This window comes from Colletotrichum godetiae (assembly GCF_030913485.1).
Source record: "Colletotrichum godetiae strain CBS 193.32 chromosome Unknown BDP55scaffold_93, whole genome shotgun sequence".
Classification (NCBI taxonomy): domain Eukaryota; kingdom Fungi; phylum Ascomycota; class Sordariomycetes; order Glomerellales; family Glomerellaceae; genus Colletotrichum; species Colletotrichum godetiae.
Genome location: NW_026851341.1, coordinates 71,951 through 93,318, shown reverse-complemented (window position 1 = coordinate 93,318; position 21,368 = coordinate 71,951). Strand labels below are relative to the sequence as shown.

The window sequence follows — 21,368 nt, the reverse complement described above, 5'->3', positions numbered from 1 at the left end:
CCCAGTTCTCTTTCTCCTTGTGTTATGACTGAGATTTTAGCACATTTTACGGTTTTGCTGAGAGGATATGACTAAGCGGTCAAATAGGTGGGGCTGTGCTGTGATGCTTGCGCACGGGGGCTGGAATGCCAAGCCTGTTCTGTTCGTCAAGGAACTTGCCCTCCGTGGTCGTATTGATGGAAATGCGCTTCCGAATGAAAGTCAACACTACTAGTACTGTCGAATCACCTACTACTCATGCATGGGGAGGCTAGTTTTTCTAGAACGCATCAAGATACAAAGACGCACTTTTCCGAATCGCGAATGCTCACTAGGATTCAGCCCCGCGCGTTCCACGGGGGAAGAGTGATTGACTTGAGTGCCACCCCACAGCGACGATTACGCCCGACCACCCTTCATGGTTCGACAAACTCGCACCTCGACGCGTCACAACGATTCGAGCGACGCTGAAAATGCGAGCCCTAAGGCTCAAGAGACTCGTCGTTCGCACAAGAAGTCTCGCAATGGATGCGCGGAATGCAAGCGCCGTCACATCCGCTGCGACGAGCGCCGGCCCTCGTGTGCCAACTGCGAAGTCGCAGAGCGCGCGTGCTTCTTCCCACCGCCAAAGGTGAGCAAGCAGAAGCGCAGACAAGAGCAACTTCAATTGCGGAGCGAGAAGCCACAAAGCCCACTGGTACGGAACGCCCGATCGCTATCACATGGCTCCAGAGCAAGCAGTCACAGCATTGTGAACAACGACACGAATGCGATGACTGAGTGCGCGCAGCTACCCTCACAGCCTCTTCATCAACAAAACAATTACTCCGAAGTCACACATGCGCCAACACAACCGTCTCATTGCTTGCCGCCAAGCCATGGAGTTGTGCCAGGCGTGATCGGCCTCGACATCAATTCTCACCAGACTCCTTCTCTCGCTTCGCCCATGTTGCTGAGCGGCAACCACGCTCCTCCATCTCTCGACTGCCATGATGCCTTTTCAATATTAGGCACACCAAACGCCCCCTCGGAGGCGATCTATACACCACAGCACATGATTCTGCTCCACCATGCAAGCTCAGTCCCAAATTTCACCGGCCCAGCCCGGAGCGCCGTCGACATTGCCGTCCGCCACGCCGTCAACTCGTCCTACCTCCTTGACGAGGTCCTCGCTTTCACAGCCTTTCACATGATCCATCTCTATCCCGGCTCAGCCGATCATCTCCAACATCTTGCCACAGAGCTCCAGAACCGCGCTCTCTCTTCCTTCACCCGTCTCACAGAGACCGTGCCCAAGGACGACAAAGCTACCGCCGTCCCTCGCTTCCTCTTCTCCGCCATCTTAGGTAGGCATGTTCTCGCCGACACCCTCGCTCACTATCGATCCGACTTCAAGTCCTTCATCGACCGCCTCGTTGAGTGTTTTAACCTTAACCGCGGCGTCACCTCCGTCACACCGCTAGCCCGGGACTACCTACAAAACACCGAGATCTCACCCTTCCTCAATATCATTCCAGAGGCTGCAAAGAAGATGGGTCCAACGGGTGACGAGTTTGGGCCTCTGAGACGCCTTCTGGATGACTCCGACCTCAGTGAAGCGAGCACAGAGGCATGTCGCGAAGTCATTGAGCTCTTGCAGTGGTGCTTTGATATCTGCCACGTCCTCGACGAAGAAGATTACCCCCAAGCCGCGTCGACGTTCTCGGTCAAGGTGCCGGTTGGATTTGTTGACATGCTGCGGAAGCATCGTCCCGAGGCCCTCATCATTCTCGCCCATTATGGCGTATTACTGCACCGCTGTCGCGGCTTTTGGCTCTTTGCCGACGCTGGCGCCTTCATCATCCGCGCTGTTGCCAGGCATTTGGGGAGTTACTGGCAAGAGGCACTCGCATGGCCGCTTGATGTGCTTGAGACGGAGGGCATTTGTGTGGCCAAGAGCCAGGAAAGATCTCGCGGTCTTACGGACGACATCGCCTCAGGCTTCGAAAATATCTTGTAAGAATAAAGAAAGAGGTTTGATATAATCCTCAAAGAGATTATTCAAATAGATATACACGGCATAAAGAACACAAATGCACCCTTTGACTCATAAAGCACAAGCCCGATAATTGCTGACCGTACTTTAAGACAACTTGACTAGATAGCTCCCAAAGCTGTATTTGTACTGGAGGGACAACTACTACCATATCCCTCGCCAGCTTCGAATCTCACTCAATCTCCGGGTGTCCGGCAGAATGGGGCTACGGGCCAGTCGTTGTAGTTCTCGTCCGGAGTCCGATATGGCCCATAGAAGACTTTGTTGCCCCGGTTATTCTCTGCAAATGCAATACTATGTCTGATCCGGTTGACGATATCCTGGCTAGTAATTAGCAAGTGTGGCTCAATTAAGACAGACAATCTCACCGGGTTGTAGATGAAAGGTCTTCCAAATGTGATAAGGTCCAATTTCCGTTCCTTCATCAGACTATCGGCCTCCTCCGGTGTGTAATCATGATTCGCCATCAGCAGCGAAGCACTACCAGGAAACTTGACGAGACTTATAAAGTCAAGAACGGGATCGTAGCCTCTGAGGAGAACATATCCTTCAGGCCGATCATCGATTCCAAAGAAATCGCCTATGCCGGCACTCGTATCAGCCCCTCTGCGAGACAGGTTGATGATCCCAACCTTGCGGCGGATGAGTTCCTTGATCAGGTAGGTGTAAGTTTCCTTCTATTCAAAAGTGATAACTGAGTCATTATAGAAGTCAGTGGGGTTTAACTTGACGCAAACAAATTCTAGGCCGTCAAAGATCGTAGCTAGGGTCTCAGCGAGTTCGATTACGAAGCGGCATCTGTTCTCGACTGAGCCGCCGTTAGCATCAGTCCTCCTGTTGACGCGGCTATTCATCTCAGTTAACTTTGTCCATGAATGAGGGTAATTCGAGGTTTTCACCTGTTGAGAAACTGATGAGGCAAGTATCCGCTATTGTTGTTCAGCTTGAAGTCCAAGTCTCGTCACCTTCTCACGATGCGTTGAGCACATACCCTTGAGCAAGCAACTCAACACCGTCGAACCCAGCCTGTTTTGCCAAAAGACAAGAACGTCGATATATCTCGATCACGTCTTTCTGTTCTTGAATGGCAACAACGTTGTGTGTGTCCCTGCAATGTGACCCCATCAGCATCGATCAGAATGCGTGTACTCGCCGTTCATTTCACTTACAGGCTTCCCCGATAAGTCTCGATACTTCCCAGCATTGGCTTTGACGGCAGAAGGAGCCAGAACAACACCACCATGCTTCTTCATGATTGGCATCTCGTTATGCTGGCACCGGCCTGCATGCCATGCTTGGAAAAAGATCTTGCCCCCCACCTCATGTACGGCATCAGTGGCCACTGGCCATGCTTGAGCGTGTTCGGATGTAATCATGAAGGGGACGAAACTCCAATCGCACCCGGTCCAATCGACAAATATGCCTTCGACTACGATGTGACCGGCGCCATCTCTAGCCCTGTCTACATAGTGCTTAACCTGCGCCGGGCCCGGTTTGCCATCGTCGATACACCGGTTTCGAGTCATTGAGCCCATCACCACGCGGTTCCGGAGGGAAGCTTTCCGCCAACTGTGATCGGGTCCAGGAGAGTTGACATGATGGCGGGTGAACAAGGTGCCTGATACTTGGATTGTAGGTGATATGAGCATGAAGTTTGAAGCAACATGAGAAGAACCGAAATGGGTTGGCCAGACACTTATTATCCTCGAGAAACCCGGTAGTATATCAACTCACCTTCCAGTGGTGTTGGAGCACGATGAGTCTCGCACTCTCGGAACGAAACGTCAAAAACAGGCCATAATAAGCCTGTTCTCGACTTCTCAGGCGCATCTATCCATCGCGGCTACATGAGCTACGCTGGAGAGTGGACTGGCATCCGCTTGTCAGATGAGTTGACCTATTATATAACTAGGACTCCGATCCCTGTATCAACTCACACCGGAGCGGGGCCGGGAGGGCTAAGACATCAGCCAATTAGCCCCGTCAAAGTCCGCGCTTGTTGTCCGGCTTGCTTATAAACCAGACTTTGTCCTCTTCAACGTTACGTTGTTCCGTTCTTTTGTTATTGAAACTTGAATCTCTCTTAGTCAACCATTACGCCAATTAGAAATGAAAGCTCTAAGAGCATGCCGTCAATGTCGCCAGTCCAAGCGCAAATGCGCTCGAAAAGACCCCGGCGAAGGGTGTGAGCCATGCCGCAAGCGATGTCTTCAGTGCAGCGCTGCCACTTCAACCCCAGCGCAGATCTTCGAGCCTCAGCCGGAGGCTACCAAAGTGCAAAGCACACAAGACCCGCCCAATGCGATCATATCAGAAGATGCAGTCCGAGAACTCGTTGAACACTATCTCACCAGAATCCACGGCGGATGCCATAGCATTTTCCACCCAGCGACCCTTCGAGCCCAAGTTTCCAGTAAGACATTGAATCCATTGTTGCTACATGCAATATGCGCAATAGGCTCCAAATTCTCCAGTCAGGCGGTGCTCCGAGAAAAGGAGGGGCAGCTGGCGGCAGAGGCGAAGCGCTTACTGCACGCGGACCTGGAGAATATTTGCATAGAGAACGTGCAAACTTGTATCCTTCTGGCGATGTTGAGCTCTGGAAACTGCCAGCCTTCATCTGAGGCCCTGTATGTTGGTGATTTGCTGCCCATCTGTGATTCCCTCGCAGGCATTCGTAATGACGAACCATTTTGACGAGCGAGCGTGCGGCCACAAGGCATCGCTATCAGCATGATCGGAAAACTAAAGATTGAGCCGTCACGGTGTACCTCTAGCACCTCCCATACGATCGACGAAACCTCAAGAAGGGTTTGGTGGTCCCTGTACATCGCAGAACGGTGGTGTTCTTCCGGCCTGGGCATCCGCTGCAGGTTGGACGACGCCGATGATCCTTGCGAGAGCATCCCGCCCATGGATGAGCATGCATACCACGCCCTTCTACCGGAGGACCAGGATGCCGTCTCTACGTGCAGTCGGATACCTGGTATTTGGGCGTACATGCTTCAACTCGTAAGTTGCTTTGCTCTGATCCAGGATCTCAACCGTCGGATCGCCAAAGGGCAACTTGCTGCACCCGAAATCGAACTGCGTGTAGCAGAGCTCGAAGGTCAATTAGAATCCTGGCAGATTAGCCTCCCTTACGAACTAAGAATGAATTTGGAGAATCTTGGCGTCCATCTACAAAAGAATGTGGTCAGGCAGTTTCTCGCCTTGCATCTGACATACCATCACTTCTCTACACTTCTGTACTTTCATTTCCTCGAGGGCTATCACGTGGGCACCATTCTTGCGCTGCAAAAGAATTACATCAAGCAGTGCAAGCAACATGCATCGTCATTCAGCAACCTTCTCCGCCTCTCTCGCCAGATGAGCGGCTCCGCAGTCGAGTACCCGACCATTGGGCACATGACTGCCGTATCGTCGTCGGTACTCGTCCATACTCTTCTCTTTGGTGACCTCCAAGAACTACCAGACGCGCGTGAGAAGTTGGATTCAGACTTTGACTCATTGATGCAACTTCGGCGGTATTGGCCAGCGACCGATGTAATGGTAAGGCTTTCCCGAATCTCGATCGACCCCATACCGGAGTACTTCGGCCATGTCCTGATCTCGTCGTTACAGATCTATAGACTTAAGTTCTTTCAAAGTATCTGTCTGTTTACTCTGGAGTCTTACAAGCTCGATGGTTGGATGGTGAGGTTTCTGCTGGAACATTCTCGCGCGCTCGAGCGGAGGGAGTTGAAGGTTGTGCCCCCCGATTTGCGTCTAGATGGTTCGAACATGTCGCCACGGACCGAGGAGCTGACGAAAGCGGGAAGGTATACAGACTTTTCGTCACTGCGTAAGACCTGAACTACTAGTACATGGGTCAGGCAGGCGAAGCATTCACTGGAAGATGATCTAGAGTGGCTTGTATTTAGGTGGCAAAGCCTATATCTCGACATGGGAATCCAAACCAAGGTTGTTTTCACACCTCTTTGAGAAACTTATCTCCAAAGCCAGCGTTTCCGGCATCAACCTACTGGAAATCAGCCTTGTTCGCCTCCAAGAACTCCTTCCAAGTAACCGCCTTCAGTCCCACGCTCGCCAGAAGCTCCCCACTCTCTTTCAAGTCCTTGCCAGCATAGTAACCGGGCTCGTCGATGAAGAGGTGGTTCTCGAGCATCTCGTCGGCCATGGCGGCCATCGGGCCAGCAAAGAAAGTTTTGTACGTCGCAGCGTCAACGGGCACGAAACGGGCCGTCTTGCCAGTGACTTGCTCAAACTCGGCAATGATTCGCGTAGGCGTGTAGTAGTCCTCAGCTGCCAGGATCTGCTTGCCAAGGACGCTGCTCTCGTTTCGGATGGCTGCGACGACGTACTTGCCTGCGAGAAGCATTCGTCAGCATCCAATCAGGAAAAGTGGTTTCTGTGCTTAGACAAGGGCAAAACATCAATGGAGTAACTTACCAATATCGGACTCGGTATCAATGAGAGGGAACTTGGCCTTGTCGCTGACGGGATACGCCAGGTTGTATACCCCGTCCTCGCCCTTGCGAATCATCTGAAGAGCGTTGAAGTTGTTCATGAAGTAACCCGGCAGGACAAAGGAGCTGGCGATACCCTTGGTGCGGATGTAGCGCTCAACCACGGCCTTGTCATCAAAGTGGACGACGTGCTTGAGGCGACCATTGGTGGTCTCCGTAACGTGCAGCAGAGACGAGTAGATGAGATGCTTTACGCCAGCCTCGGCCGCAACGTCTGCTACGTTCTTGCCGTGGAGCTGCTCCTCGCTGGCACCGCCCATGAAGTTGGGCGTAGTGACGAAGAAGACGGTGTGGGAGCCCTTGATCGCCTCGGAAAGGGATATCTTTGAGCTCATGTCGGCCTTTTCAATGTCAGCTATTTGTATATCGCGAAGGCATGTCAAGAGGAACGGAGGGTGACCATACAGAAACGACTTCGACGCCCTTGCTGGCTAAAGATTGAGCTGCGGGCTTTGAGACATCCCGAGTGATGCCTCGAATTTTGAACTCCTTTGATATAACGGCGTCAGCGAGGGCCGCTCTCACGACGGAGCCGCCCTGGTTGCCTGTGGCTCCGAATATGGTGAAGATTTTGGACATTTTGAGATAGAAACTGGGTTCGGCGGTGATGCGTCTTTGGAATGATGGGAACAGTCTGTTGGATGTAAGTAGGAAGCTAAGAATGCACAACGAATGTAGCTTGACTTTATAAGTCGAATATTCGGTGACATTAGGTACGTATCTAATTATTCCCACACGATTTTCATGACTTTGAAAGGTCTACGCAAGCGGTGCATGAATCAAGCATTTGCATGTTGGATGGCCCATAGTGTGGGCCTTTGGAGGCGGCATTCCCGACTGTCGGTGTCTGCCTAGCAAATGTGTTCCTTAGGTACCGGACATTGCCTTCTCGGCTAGACCCTCGCCAAACCGCCTGATATGGTAAGCAAGTATAGTTGTTGTGGAGTTCAGAGACGCGTTCGGGGCGATGATTAGAGTTGCTCTAGCTTAGACAACATTCAATGGGAGTCGCTCTTTATCGGAGACCGGTGTCACGTGTGAAAGCAAGCCCTGTTTTTTACTCCTTCACAAAAGGCGCCCGAACGCTAATCGACGTCGTTCTCCTGTTGCTTCCTATCCAAGAAAGAAAACTGGATACATTTGGGGGAATGGACTCTGACTGAGACCGTCAACTTGCCTACTGGTAAGGCTCTAATAGATCTTGTGTATTACACAGATTTGGCGGCTACGACTCTTACACCCACGTAAAAGTGTTGAATAGTGTGAAGCACCCGGAAAACCAGAAAAAAAGAAGACAAAACATGGACCAATAGAGAGTTGGAGGCCGGAATCCTGGAAGGAACAGGAGCATAGCTGTCCCAGCCAGCCCCTAGGCCACATGGCCCGGTACTTATTGTTGAGGATTGAGCATGATCCACTCCTCATAACGGTCGGGGGCGGTGACCAGAGAGGCTCTACCTCAACCCAGTGGGACTGCGCCATGAGGCATCGTAAGAACCCGAGTTAGTGAATCACCCTCTCACCAGTGTGTACCTACCGCCTCAGCAATCCACCCTCTTTTGGCCTGTGCAGACATTACATTGTTAATGGCAGAATTTCAATCTTTCTGCAAGGTTGAGAAGCAGTTTCTGTAAGCTTTCTTCTTGGGTAGATTAGTTCGTGCCATTGAGAATTCTGGTTGAGGTAGTAGACACGCATGCTTGATACCTACTGTAGGGCCTGGCCATCATCACAAAGGTAATCGCCAACGGAACGGTTGCTTGAAAATCATGTGCCTATTCTCCATTGTACTTTAGACTTCTCCTCGATTATTAATATTACACAAGCCCCGCCACCCTATTCACTCATGACTTCGATTTCCACCCAAGACACACTCAATTCTGAACAACCTCCCCAACTCGTGCCATCATGACCGAATGCCACTCGCATACTCACTCTCCGTCTTCAACCAAGTCTCAAAGTCCTTCAGCGCAGGATGCTCCTTTCTCAAAGCCGCAATATCAACATCATATCCAACGTCATAAAACCACTTGAACATGTACCCAAAGTCCTTGACCATGGCCATGAAAAGCCAGCACAAGATCCTATACGTCCCAGGCAGCTCCTTCCCCGTGTTCTTCTTGAACACCGCAGCAAACTGCTCAATCGTCAAGTCATCGCCAGCAAGTGAGATCCCACGGCCCTTGTAGCTCTCCGGATGGAGGAACGCCTCTGCACCGAAGTATCCGATATCGCTAACGGCAATGAGCTGCAGCGGCTTCTCCTTGACCGCCATCCGCCACGACGTGACAAACACTTTCCCAAAGAAATTGTCCATGAGGTTCTCCATGAAAGCCACTGGCCGGAGGACGACCCACTCCATGTCGGTGCCCTTGGACTTGTTGAAGAGGTGCTGCTCGATCTCGTGCTTGTGGGCGAAGTGAGGCACGTTAGTCGCGTTTTCTGCGCCGTGTCGCTCGACGGAGGTGTAGACGAAGAACTTGACGCCGGCTTTGAGGGATGCGTCGACGAGGGCTTTGCCTTGGCCTAGTTCGCCGCCTCCGCCTTGGCCAAAGCCCATGGGCACCTACAAGACACGTCATCAGCTATTTTTTGTCACTGAAAATTGGTAGGCCAATGAGAGTGTAACGGCATAACTGAACGCTGAAGACTCCCCAGATCGGAGACGTGGCAACACCCTGCGCGGTCTTGAACAGCGCTGCCGGGTCCGCCAAATTTCCCTGCACAAGGTGAATACTGGACGACTTCTTAAGAAGACGCTGGGCGGACCCCGAGGTCGCGTCGCGGGTGACGGCGAGGATCTCAAAGTCGGCATTCTGTTCGACGAGGCGGTTGATGACTGCGCCGCCCTGCTTTCCAGTCGCGCCGCAAACCAGAATTGATCGTGCCATTGTCAATGTTGTGTCTGATCAAGGTAGTGTAGATGATGAAGTGTTGAGTCAGAAGTAATTGATACACACACAGAATTCACTCTCCGAAATTCAAGATATCAGCTCATGTCAAATACATACAATCTCCACGATGCAGCGGAGTTTCACCATCGCGGTGACGCGCGCGACAGGAAAGTCCGCGACTAAGATAGCTGTCTAGCTAAGGGGGTTCAGAGTGGTGACGCTTGCGGGCATGCAGCATTGGAAAGCCACCGTAGAAAGATGACCAATCCTGCGGCGCATATTGCGCCGATAAGGCCCCAACCGGTGCCGAGACCCCCCCTTGGCTGGCGTGATGTACTGTGGGCCTCGCCCTCCGACGAAGGCCGAGTCGGAGCGCGAAGGTGGGTCCCTGAAACGGCCCGAAGCGGGGAGAAGGGTGTCCGGCTTACGAGAACGTTGATGTCCAAGCATTTGTCTCCTCTCGGGTCACCTCGTTTCCACAGCAGTAGCTTGGTTTCCATTATTGATGTCAACGGTAATCATGAATGGGACCTGAAAAGCGACAGCATTGAAAGGCGGGCCCCAATAAAGGATTTAGGTGTGGGTATTGTGTTCTCCGACGAGATCGTTCATCTTCAACTTCTCTTTCAACCAAAGCCTTCGCTCTTTTGAGACATTCAGAACTTCGATATCTATCTACATTGTTCAAAATCCAGACGTTCGTCATGGATCTCAGTGGTCGGTTGCCCGTGGTCCAGGACTCAGCAATCGAGATCCAATTTACACGGCCAGCAGAGGCCAAGTCCCGCCCGCGCCGGCCCCCGAACGGGCGGAATAAGATCCCAATTTCGGCGCCACCAGCATCCTTCAAACCACAGACTGACATCACCAACTATGAGTTACCCGGATCCGAGGGGTCCCTCTCTTTCAAGAAACGAGAAACCATAACAAGGACCGGCACGCATGAACAATTGGGTATAGCTTCGTCGGGCTGATTTCTCATTCGCTCCTCGAGCCAAACTCAGGCCGTATTTGAGTTCTTCTTGCAAAGTTGGAGTTGCCATTAACGTTTGCCCATCCCTCTTGGCAAACATCAGCCCAAAAGCGAAAACAAAACAAACCCGCGACTATGAATAGAATTTCGTTTGATGTCTCAGCAAGCAAAACTCTGCAAGATTTGCACAGAAGCGAGGTTTCCTGCGTGGACGGCTAGAACAGGAAATCATGCCCGCTACTCTCATCTCCTGAAGTTGTCCGCAATGGCACATCACATGCTCACCTCCCAACATCGCACCCGGAGCGCGATGTAACCCAACAGAAGAGATGTCACAGAGAGAAATGACAAGCCACAAGCTACAGGTGGTAGTAATAGGCGGCGGCATGGCAGGCCTCGCCGCCGCTGCCGTCCTCCGCCAGAAACACGATGTCACAGTCTACGACCGCGACGATACCGCCTCCGCACCGGAGCGCGGCGCCGGCATCGGCCTAGGTCCCAACGGTACAAAGATGCTGAAAAAGGCCTTCCAGTTCAGCCCCTATAACGTCAAGGCCACCGTGTGCGCCGGCTCCAGGACGTACGATAAACAGGGGAATCTGTTAAGGGAGATGACGGGCGTGTCGGAGCCGTTTGGGAGCGAGTGGCTGCTGATGCACCGCGGTGATCTGCGGGACGAGCTGTTGAGGCTTGCGACGGGGGACGCGGCCAAGTTGGGGATTTCAGGCCCGCCGGCGAGGGTTGTGGAGGGGGTTCAGGTTGTTGGTGTTGACGTTGAGGCTGGGAAAGTGAAGTTGAAGGATGGGGAGGTGGTTTTTGCTGATGTGATTGTTGGTAAGACTATACATGCATCTGGTGTTGTATTAAGCCTCCCGAGATTGACGAACATCTCAGGTGCAGACGGCATCCATTCCCTCGTCCGACAGGCTGTCGTCGACGGTCCATCGCACATGGTGTCACCAGGGGCCTCACTCTATCGCTTCACTTTCCCTCTCGAGAAGGCGAGGGATATCTTGGGGGGATACCCGGCAGCGATAGACCCCTCCGACAGCGGATTCCTCAACATGATGACGGCCGACGACGAGACGCACCGCAACATTATCTTTTACCCCTGCCGGGACATGACGCTGCTCAACGTCGTAGACAGGATCCCCGACGCCATGCTGTCTGTGGAGAGCATCACTTCCTGGAACGCAGAGGGGAGCGCGGAGGAGATGCTGGATCACTTTTTCGACTTTGCGCCGTGGATGCTGGAGATTATGAAGTGAGTCTCACCCCCTTCACCTGCCGACAACCATCACATACACGAGTAAGCATAGAGGACTCGCTCACACACGAGAAAACATAATCAAGAAACGCCCAAGACATCCACCTCTACAAAGTCAAAGACGCAGATCCGCTACCGACCTACACCCGCGGCCGCGCCGTCCTCGTCGGCGACGCGGCGCACCCGATGACGCCGTTCCAAGGCCAGGGCGCGACGCAGGCCATCGAGGACGCCGAGGGGTTGCGACTGCTCCTCCACGATGGCGTCAACGCCGATAACCCCGAGAGCATCGTGCTGGCGCTGCGGACGTGGGACTCGGTGCGCAGGCCGCGCGCGTCGCAGGTGCAGCAGAACTCGAGGCACGTGACGGATATGTCGGCCCAGGCGCAGCTGGATCGGATGAGGTTGAATTGGACGTATAACGGGATCCACGCAGCGTTGAGGAATCGGTAGGACGTATCCGTGTTTGTGAGCCGTAGACAGGAGGCTACGATAGGAGGAAAAGGATTGGGTGCACCCTCGATATGGGTTGGGTGAGTTGAGCTGTGGACTATCTACCTTACATAATGGACTGTTTGGTCAAAGTGGCGAAGGGAGCCGACGAAGTTGAGAGCAAACGGCTGGATCCGCGATAGCTCAGGGTCGTAGGCGACTGCAGATCCTGTCAGGGGCTAATCTGTCTGATATCCCCACCCGCAAGGTACATCATCAACATTGATGAATCATCGACCTAGCCTAATGCATCATTGGGGAGTTCCTGCGTTGGAACGCAAAGGGCAATTGTGCCTGGTGCCACAGAACGAGCATTGAGACCGTCTGATGCTAGCAGTGAGATGAACGCACCTACCTGTACTCCGTACCGTACCTCAGAAAGGGGCCCCGGAAAGGTGCATCATCTACATCATCGCTCGTCATAACCGAGCACCTCGAAAACGCCATGTCGCGCCATAGTCATATAACATCGTACATCCACGTTGCCATCCAAGGGAAGCGAAACATAGCATTTGACATACTATTTGAACAACTCTCGTGACTACAAACACTATAAAGCCTTTAAAAGTTGTCAACAGTGTCGTATCCACGTCGATAACCGTCCCCTGTAAACACAACCCAACATAACATATCATCAGAACACAACCAATTATGTCGTCATCAAGAGCCCTCCGCCTTCAATCGGCCCTCCGAAACCCCACCTTCCGTTCCTCCGCACAAATCGCACCGCGCCGCGGTTACGCCGTGAAGGAGCCCCCAGCACCAAACCCCATCAACCCCTCCGGTTCAGCACCCCCCCGTCCGGCACCGTCTCCATCAAACCCCAAAGTTGGAACCAAGCCAGATGAAATCACAAACAGGTAAGCATCCCCCCCTCACATCTGCTCTAAACACATTCAGCACCTCTTGCCCTAAGCATTCTTTCACTTCAAATCACTAACTTACTTGATTCCACAGGAGCGCACTTTACATTATTCTCGGCGTCGCCGCAACCCTAGGCGGCACCTTCGCCTTCCTCACCGGCGCCCCAGACCGCGCAGCAGGCGTCGCGGATGCCGTCACACGCGGCGGTGGAGTTTCCATCACACCTGGCCTCGGCCCTAAACCCTCGAGCGAGCGGAATCTGGAGAATACGACGGGGCGGGATGCGAATCGGCAGACGGGATTGGCGGGGTTGAAGAGCAAGCAGACGGATCCGCACCAGTTGCAGGCGAGTAACTGATCTCGTGTATCGCCTAGTTGGATTGCTAGATTATTGTGTGGGAAACTACCTACAGCTGTACGCTTGGAAGAGTAGCAAAGGAAGTCAATTTCTGGACAGCACATGGTGTACCGAGGCTACATGGAATACGTGAATACGCATCCAATCAATCCATCTCTGTCCCGCGTGTAACTCTGTGCTCCCCGGATTCATATATGCAGTTGCATGGGGACTTCGCAAGCATTTTGCAGGGTTAATCACTGCGAAGTTATTGCGGTATTTGGTACCTGCGTCTCCCCAATAAGGATCTTCTCTGTACGTCTGATACTTCTACTTACCCCATTGCCATTTACCAACCACCAAACCCTGTCTATGACCTTCCCAACCTCCGCACCGGAGATATGTTGCCCGCCTGTCAGCATTATAGAATCCTACGTAGCGCGATGCGCGGGATGCGGCAATGCGGTAGCGTTGAATTCGGGGAGTATCAACATCCCGCCTTACAGCACTGCGTCCATAAAGGATAGGTTCGGATTTGCACTTGCTGCATGCTGCGTGTGTACACACACCTGCACATACATGTTTCCCGTTGATATAGCATTGCATATAATAAGTACAGTCCAATCGCTTTCCTTCCTATGTTGTCGTCGTATGCTCCGTCGTTTTCGGTATCGGATTCTCTTTGCCATGCTGGCGGAGGTGCGATGCTTCATGCTAAGAGGCATTCTCACTTCCATCACCTTGGATGTTACTTGTCAAAAGTCCGCCAGACCATGAGTTAGAAACGTGTATATAATCTCAATCAAATGTGCTCATGAATACCTTGATCTACTTAGTTCTCAATCCCGTGAAAAGTATCATCAGCATCAATATACCAATCCTATTCACACACAAAAAAAGAAAACACCCACCAAGAATCTCACAACCACATTTCCCACTAACCAACAATGTCCACAGACTACACCTCAAAGACAGTCCTCGTCACAGGCGCAGCCTCAGGCCTAGGCCTCTCTCTAACCCGCCACTTCCTCGCCGCCAACGCAAACGTCCTAGCCCTCGACATCTCCGACGCCGCCCTCGCCTCCCTTCCCTCCAAATTCGACGATGACCACAGTCCGGACCTCCGCGCCCGCCTGCACCCCGTAAAAGCAGACATCACCGAACCGGCCTCCGTCGCCGCTGCAATCTCCTCTTGGGTCGACGGCGGCGATGGCGGCCGTAGACTCGACGTCCTCGTCAACAACGCCGGCATCTCGGACCTCATGCACCCCACCGGCGAGTGTCCGATGGCCATGTGGGACCGCCAGATCCTTGTCAACATGACGGGCAGTTTTGTCACCTCGCAGCATGCTATTCAGCAGTTTCTAAAACAGGAGCTTGTTGATGGGCAGAGGGGGGTTATTTTGAATGTTATTAGTGCGGCGGGAGTTCACGGCGCGAGAGCAGGTAGGCGGACCCCTTCTCATCTCAGTTCATCTTACTGTCACTACCTTGATCACAAGAGGACGGGGTGACGGATATGACATGAACCAAGAGAGAGAAGAAACCTATTTTTCGATTCAATGCTCAGCTAACCACCAAAAACCACAGGCGTCGCCTACACAGCCTCCAAACACGGCACAGTCGGCCTGACACGAAGCACAGCAGCCTTTTACGGTCCAAGAGGCATCCGGTGCCTAGCCATCATGCCCGGCCCAATGATGACAAACATGGCCAGGGACGAGGAACACATTAAAGAGTTCCATCCCGTGGGCCTCGCTATGGGTAAGACACTCATCTTCTTGCAAATTGCCCACCTTCATGTGGACCTATGGCTGACAATGTCAATTAGTGGTGTCGACATTCAACACCTGCCAAGGTGACCCGGCAAAGGGTGGCTGGGATTTAGGATGGTCGCCGCTGGATCAGGTGTCCAAGACAGTGGTGAGCCTGTGTTCTGGCGGGATGAACACCATTAATGGCGCGCTTGTGCCGACCGATATGGGCTGGACATCGCTCTGAGCATGGAGGTGTAGTATAACACTTGGCGGTTGGCTTTAACTTGTCTTGGCAAGCTTGCCCAAACGTCACAAGCTGGAGGGGAGAGCTGTCGCATCCACATAGCATAGTGTTTGAAACCAATTGAATTGTGCCAAAGAAAAATTATTACTAAGGGACCGCATCATTAACCTTCAACTGTCTGTTGACCCAAACTGAATTCTCCGTCCGGGTATAAGCCTTTTCGTTTGCCGTCAACTCGTCATTTGATCCACGTCTGTCACAAAGGAAAAGAATAAAATTCCACGCTCTAGTATCCGCTGACGTGAGCAGGGGTAGAAAGAGTGTTGACGGTGCCGTTAAGACCGCCGTTGGGGTGAGCGTCGTAGCCGGAAGCAGGGTAGCCAGAGGTGAGGTTGGTGTTCAAGTCACCGCCGTTGACCTGGCCAGGGGCGTGAGGGGCATACACGCCCTGCTGGTTAGGAAGGCCGTGCTTCTTGCGCTCGATGCGAGGCGCATCGGGGATGTCGGTAGACTTGCTGGCCTTGCCGATGGCGAAGACCGGGCTCTCCCAGCGCTCACCCTTGCGAGCCAATTCCTTGTACTCGGTGGCCTTGGAGCTGATACCTCCAGGAAGGTGAATGTCGGGGAAGATGGAGTCCTCCTTGGTGATGGCGTAGTTGACTTTCTTGTCGGCGGTGACTTCGTCTGCCTTCTGCTTCGCCTGGAGAGCACGCTTCTGCAGGGCGGTAGCATAACGGTTGTAGATGTTGGGAGTGTTCTCGGGGTTGGAGCGAGCCTCGTCGAGAGCACGGTCGGCTTCCTGCTTGATCTGGTAGAGAATGCTGTCCAGTTGAGTGGCCTGATCCTTGATGGCCTTCTCGACAGCCTTCTGGAGAGCAGGGCGGAGGACCTTGAGCATAATTGGCTTGAAGAGACCGAACAGAAGCTTGTGCTTAGATTGCTTGAGCTTGATGCTCATGTGCTTGATGTCAACGTCAACCTTGTCAACCTTGAAGAAGTTCTGTCTGTCTGTCTTGTCGGCGGAAGAAAGCTTCATCTTGAAGGAGAACCCATCACCAGCGAGAAGAATGTCGGCAACACCGGTGTCGGTGATCGAAGGGAAGCCTTGCTTGCGCTTGACGTGGTAGCTGACATCGCGAAGATCAAGCTGGACACCAGCAACCTTCACCTCAAATGATTGCTTGTGCTTATTGGCGATCTTCTTGCGTCCCCAGAGGAAGTAGTTCTCGCTGTTAATCTCGAGAACGTTGGGCATGAAGTTGTCGGACTCCAAGACAAGGTTCTCGATGACAGCATCGAACTGAGGATCGCTGTACTCGATACGAGGAACCGGGAGGTAAGCGACGTTCTCGAAGATGCCCGGAATGATAACCTCGGAGAGATCCTTGAGCAAGTGAGGCTTGAAGGTGGGCTTGCCATTCTCATCATTGCCGAGATCGGTGAAGAGCTTCTGAACGGCCAAGCCGAAGCGCTTGTTCTGAGGATCCTGGTCAAACTGGTCGATCAAGAACTTGACCTCGTCAAAGACACGGTCGGTATGAGCGCGGTATTTCTCGCGAAGCAAGTAGCGACCGTGGTCATACAGGTGGTTCCACTCCTGGTTCGAGTCCTCGTCCAGGATGTATCCCTGCTCCAGAAGGCAGCGGCGGACATAGCGGTCCATAGCCTTGAACCAGTCCTTCAGCTCGCGATCATTGTCAGCATCGCGGTAAATTTGGTTGATCGACTCGAAGAAATCCTTGGTAGAGGTGCCGTTGGCAAAGCGCTCGATAAGCGTCTTGAGATCAGACTCGGCCTGGGCAAGACCGGCACGAGTATCCTTGACGGTGCCGGACCCGCCCTGGGCAAGAGTGCGGGAGTGGCCGGCGTACTCCTCGGCGAGGTTGAGCAGAGTCTCAATGGCTTGGGAGTAGTCGGGGTGCTGCTGGCATTCAAGCACCATCTTCTTCAGGCGCCATATAGTCTGGTCCTTGCGTTCTTGGGGCATCTTCTTGTTGAAGTACTCCTTGGACCGACGGAGATACTCCTCCTTGCGCTGGCGCGCCTGCTCCTTGGTCTCGCCATCAACGTTCTCGTTATACTTCTTCTGGATGACATCTCGGGCAGCGTTGATGCCACCCTGGGCGTTGACACCTGAATTGGTGCCCTGCTGCTGATCACGAGCGGCAGTCGCGGCCAAATCCTGAGGGTTCTGCGACCCGTTGGGGTGGGCAGCCTGAGTACCAGCAGCGAGGGCTTCCCGAGCATCATCAGCAGGAGAGCCCTTGTAGACACCCTGAGCCTGCTTCTTGAAGTTCTCCTTGGAGAAGTCGGGAGCGTCGTGCCAAGTGTTGTCATCGGCGGGGCGGTCGATGTCCTGGAGGGCTTCGCCTGAGGGGCGAACACGCTGAGCAGCGTTGGTAGCGGCATCACCAGCCATGTCGCGGAGAAGGACGGTAGCATCCTTGACTGAAATGGTGTTAGATTGTAGCCCAATGAGATGGTATCATAATTTGACATACGAAGTTTGCGGAACTGTCCGTTGGTGATGAGCAGAGTTCCAAGGGTCCGGAGACCCTCTAAGGCCTTATCGCCATGCTGCTGAGCAGCCTCCTTGTTGATGGGAGCGCCAGGAACATCGACGGCCTTGGGGTCGAATTGCTCAGTCTGCCAGATGAAATCTTGGAGCAAGTTGCCTTGGTTCTTCGACAACAAAAGGTTCTTGGCTTGAATGACAACCTCGCGCGCATCGGCAATCAGTGCGCGGCCTTCGGGAGAAAGCTTCTCAGGAGGGTTTGAAAGAGCCTTGGATGCGAGGAAGCTATTCAAGGCGACATCGATTTGGTCATTCTGTTGCGAGGACCACGTCAGTATCACGCAAAAATGTAGGGTTGCGGGTCAGGGATCAGCCCAGCGGGGACCGCGTGGGCCCTTGCCGCCATGCCGGCATCGACGTACCGAAGGAACCTTGCCAGCCTGGAAAGCGGAGAGGATGCCGTAGAGCTGGAGCTTGCGGTTGACATCGGCCTCCTTCTGCTTGAGGTCCGTCGGTTTGTTGACGTTTGCTGACATGATGGGGTATCGTAACTATCGCGCAATGAAACTGCTTGTTGATTTCTGTTCTTGAGTGCGTGGTTGAGAGGAGGGTAATTATCGGTAGTGGCGCACAGGAACAAAAAGGAATTTCGTGGTATTGGGTATTTCGGGGGGTATCACAGGGAAATTGGGTATAATGAGAATCGCCAAGATGGTGTTCCTGTTCAAAAAGGGTGAAACAGGAAAAGGTATCGTATCGATGAGGAAGAAGAAGAAGAGGTCTGCAAGAAAGGGGAACTGTAGGCGAGGAGGTGTTTATACCTTCTTTCTGGCGTCGTGTCCAGGGGATAGAACCTGGAAGAAAGAAAAAAAAAAGCCTGCGTCAGAATGAAACTGGGCCAACGATTATTTGGAAGGGAGGCGGCAAAGCAACGCGCGTGGCAGGCGTTCGTCCACCTCACTACGGTGATTTAGCCAGCAGGAGGCGGGCCCGGTACTTTCCAATTAGGAGAAGGCAGGTGCAGTGGGAGCTTGGTCCTTCCAGCCCAGTTCATAATGGTTCCTTCCTCCCCTTGGATTAGCTGTGTGTCTACGGATACCACTCGCTGGTAAGGTACCTGCCTACCTACCCTGCGTGCCTTCCGTGGCCCTGCTAGCAAAAATTGGCGGTTGTGGGTGAAGTGGTCCTGCCCGGTCTGGTCGTGGGACTCGGCGATAGTGACGGTGACGTGAAGGAAGGGGGCAGGAATTTGATGCACTACGTCATCGGCCATTTTGGCAGGCAGGTGCGTGCTGCGATGCTGGGTGGAGGGAGGCAGGTAGGTACCTTCCCGCACCCGTCAGAACTTCAGACCAAGAGAGTACTTTCGTACGGAGTACCTACCGAAAGACAATGTACCTTTTCTGCGCCTGCACCACCAACGAATACAACAGACCTTGCGGGAAGAGCGAGGGCAACCACAGCTGAACCTGCCTGCCCCTGCCTTGCTTGCTGCTTGCTTCAGAGATCCAGCCCCTGTGCCCCTGCTTCGCCTCGGCTGGGCCAAGCATTAGAGCGCAAAAGACTGAGTTGACTGAGTTCCAGCTGGCGAAGCACTGGCATTTTTAGTACGTCTCCTATTCGCATTAGTGGCCTGGGGAGATTCGCACCCACTTTCTTAGCGGTCCCACCCCGTACGCTTTGCGCAGTCTGGGTGGTCACTGGTAGACAGCATCTCGACATCTTTTCATCGTCCATCGCAGAGGACAGCGAACATCGTCGATAATGTCACCCTGTTCGATTTTCTGGGAAAGCAACACACCACAAGCATCGACGCATTGGGTTTGGAGTGACTGGACATCTCCGGCAAGACGTCTCCGGGTCTTCCGATGCAGACTTTGGAAAACACGGTCTAGACTCCTGCCAACTTCCGCACCACAGTCGCCGCTGTTCGCGACCGTCGGGTTCCTTTATTGTTGCAAAATGGTCCGATGTAGGTAGGTTGGACGGTAGGGAGCACGGGAAGTATCTGTCTGTACTCTGGAATCGTACATGTACTGTACAAGCGTCCGGGCGGCTGCTTCTCAGACAACCGTTTCCCAGCCTTCCCTCGTGATGGGATCTCTGTCGCACTACGGATATCAGATCACCTAGGAGAGTTTCGTGCTAGGCGCTGTCTGAAATTGTCAACGGTGGATAGCTCGACTATTCGGACGCTATCCCGAGTCAATGCCTCGTATCACCACACAGTCTCCCTGTTGTGCTTGGAGGTGATTGCTGTCTTTCTCATCAATTGCTCAGTTCTCAGGCTGCTAGTCCACGAACTGTCCACTTCTCATCTTTCCCCATCGGTATTTTCCATCAAGTATCAGTCAGGCCAGACAGCTGTGGAACAAAGCGTCCGTCGTCCTCGTGAATCACCAATCGGGTCGTGGCATCTTTGGACAACTCTGAATGATGTGCGCCAGGATATGACGGGATGCAGAAGGGATGTGCTGCGTGCTGCGTGCTGTGTGCACCGGTGTGGATGGCCCGGTGGCCCTGTCCAATATCCCGTAGATTTGTTGTGTCTCAAACACTCTGCCCACTTTGGGACTGGATCGAGATGACACGCTGCCATGGGGAGGCCATTGGGGAGACTGCAGCGGTACAAAGGCACATGGGATTTCCGCTGTTTCAGCAACCCATCGCGACTTCCAGCAAGTTTGCAACCCTCGATGTAAATGGCGTGGTGTTGAACATGTCGTCATGTCAACGAAAGCGCGGGTCTGGACGCGACAGGCATCTTCGCGCTAAGCGTCTCTCTCTTTCCACGCTTGGTTTTTTGAACGTGCATCGGAAGGTACGAAGTGACATACCTAGGACTACCCCCGATGGAACTTGCTTGGCCCCACTTCAGCTCGGTTCTAGCCTCTCCCGTCCTCCTCCTTTCCTTCCTTCCTTCCTCCCTCCCCGTCCTTGCTCCTTCCCTGCCATTATCCATTGACCAACCAACAGAAGCGACGACGGGAGGCAGGAGCATGAGCCCGGGAGAAACATGTCTCTGCCTCCCGCTGGCTGCTGGTCAATTTTTCACGGATGATTTCTCAACGCCTCACCAGTTCTGGAGATTATTCCCTATGCATTCTCATCCTTCCCGTACAATGTAACCGTCCCCCCAGCCAGATGCATCCAAGCATCCCAAGAGCTGCGCAAGAGCTATAGCGTCAGCAATTCAGCATACTCTCTGCGTTTCAATCACACCCCAACCCCCGGCCACACTCGATGATTTATTCTTCACAGCCACAGAACGTCTAGGCCTCTTCAATCTGGTATCCCTCAATACTTGCTCAATTCGCCAAATACGCCACACTTGCCATTCATCAAACAATACGCGCCAAGGCCGGGATCATCACGGCATTCGGAATAAACTGATGCAAGGATCTGGCAAGCGCCACGTCCAGGTCTCCAGGTCTCCATCAACCTAACCTCGAACCCATGGCATTCTGCATTCTGCATTGCCA

At 53.2% G+C, this 21,368-nt stretch overlaps 9 protein-coding genes across 9 annotated transcripts; 5 read left to right on the top strand and 4 right to left on the bottom strand.

The window, feature by feature from the left end:
- The first annotated feature begins 171 nt into the window (after positions 1-171).
- Positions 172-2,129, top strand: BDP55DRAFT_685790 (uncharacterized protein). Its single transcript, XM_060576477.1, has 2 exons — positions 172-676; positions 770-2,129. The coding sequence occupies exons 1-2, from the start codon at positions 398-400 to the stop codon at positions 1,976-1,978; spliced, it is 1,488 nt and encodes a 495-aa protein (XP_060422196.1). The 5' UTR covers positions 172-397; the 3' UTR covers positions 1,979-2,129.
- A 61-nt stretch (positions 2,130-2,190) lies between these two features.
- On the bottom strand, positions 2,191-3,549 carry BDP55DRAFT_699009 (uncharacterized protein; the record flags this gene model as incomplete). Its single annotated transcript, XM_060577848.1, has 6 exons — positions 2,191-2,334; positions 2,383-2,688; positions 2,710-2,860; positions 2,914-2,943; positions 3,006-3,122; positions 3,164-3,549. The coding sequence occupies 6 exons, from the start codon at positions 3,547-3,549 to the stop codon at positions 2,191-2,193; spliced, it is 1,134 nt and encodes a 377-aa protein (XP_060422195.1).
- A 574-nt stretch (positions 3,550-4,123) lies between these two features.
- Positions 4,124-5,869, top strand: BDP55DRAFT_623678 (uncharacterized protein; the record flags this gene model as incomplete). Its single annotated transcript, XM_060571393.1, has 4 exons — positions 4,124-4,652; positions 4,734-4,779; positions 5,032-5,566; positions 5,654-5,869. The coding sequence occupies 4 exons, from the start codon at positions 4,124-4,126 to the stop codon at positions 5,867-5,869; spliced, it is 1,326 nt and encodes a 441-aa protein (XP_060422194.1).
- BDP55DRAFT_685782 (uncharacterized protein) lies at positions 5,837-7,255 on the bottom strand. The gene is made up of 3 exons (XM_060576476.1): positions 6,949-7,255; positions 6,467-6,884; positions 5,837-6,382 (listed from the first exon to the last, which is right to left on the bottom strand). Exons 1-3 carry the CDS (start codon positions 7,120-7,122, stop codon positions 6,036-6,038), a joined length of 939 nt encoding a protein of 312 aa, XP_060422193.1. The 5' UTR covers positions 7,123-7,255; the 3' UTR covers positions 5,837-6,035.
- A 1,043-nt stretch (positions 7,256-8,298) lies between these two features.
- Positions 8,299-9,937, bottom strand: BDP55DRAFT_721436 (NmrA-like family protein; the record flags this gene model as incomplete). The annotated part of the gene is made up of 4 exons (XM_060578514.1): positions 8,299-9,109; positions 9,186-9,448; positions 9,555-9,633; positions 9,866-9,937. 4 exons carry the CDS (start codon positions 9,935-9,937, stop codon positions 8,450-8,452), a joined length of 1,074 nt encoding a protein of 357 aa, XP_060422192.1. The 3' UTR covers positions 8,299-8,449.
- Positions 9,938-10,796: 859 nt separating this feature from the next.
- Positions 10,797-12,130, top strand: BDP55DRAFT_699005 (uncharacterized protein; the record flags this gene model as incomplete). Its single annotated transcript, XM_060577847.1, has 3 exons — positions 10,797-11,244; positions 11,305-11,674; positions 11,764-12,130. The coding sequence occupies 3 exons, from the start codon at positions 10,797-10,799 to the stop codon at positions 12,128-12,130; spliced, it is 1,185 nt and encodes a 394-aa protein (XP_060422191.1).
- A 690-nt stretch (positions 12,131-12,820) lies between these two features.
- BDP55DRAFT_567296 (uncharacterized protein) lies at positions 12,821-13,391 on the top strand (the record flags this gene model as incomplete). The annotated part of the gene is made up of 2 exons (XM_060570581.1): positions 12,821-13,029; positions 13,127-13,391. The coding sequence occupies 2 exons, from the start codon at positions 12,821-12,823 to the stop codon at positions 13,389-13,391; spliced, it is 474 nt and encodes a 157-aa protein (XP_060422190.1).
- A 566-nt stretch (positions 13,392-13,957) lies between these two features.
- BDP55DRAFT_623663 (bacilysin biosynthesis oxidoreductase bacC) lies at positions 13,958-15,371 on the top strand (the record flags this gene model as incomplete). The annotated part of the gene is made up of 4 exons (XM_060571392.1): positions 13,958-14,605; positions 14,651-14,816; positions 14,961-15,134; positions 15,202-15,371. Exons 1-4 carry the CDS (start codon positions 14,318-14,320, stop codon positions 15,369-15,371), a joined length of 798 nt encoding a protein of 265 aa, XP_060422189.1. The 5' UTR covers positions 13,958-14,317.
- Positions 15,372-15,657: 286 nt separating this feature from the next.
- BDP55DRAFT_734925 (uncharacterized protein) lies at positions 15,658-18,422 on the bottom strand (the record flags this gene model as incomplete). Its single annotated transcript, XM_060580262.1, has 3 exons — positions 15,658-17,819; positions 17,873-18,200; positions 18,309-18,422. 3 exons carry the CDS (start codon positions 18,420-18,422, stop codon positions 15,658-15,660), a joined length of 2,604 nt encoding a protein of 867 aa, XP_060422188.1.
- Between the last annotated feature and the right edge of the window lie 2,946 nt (positions 18,423-21,368).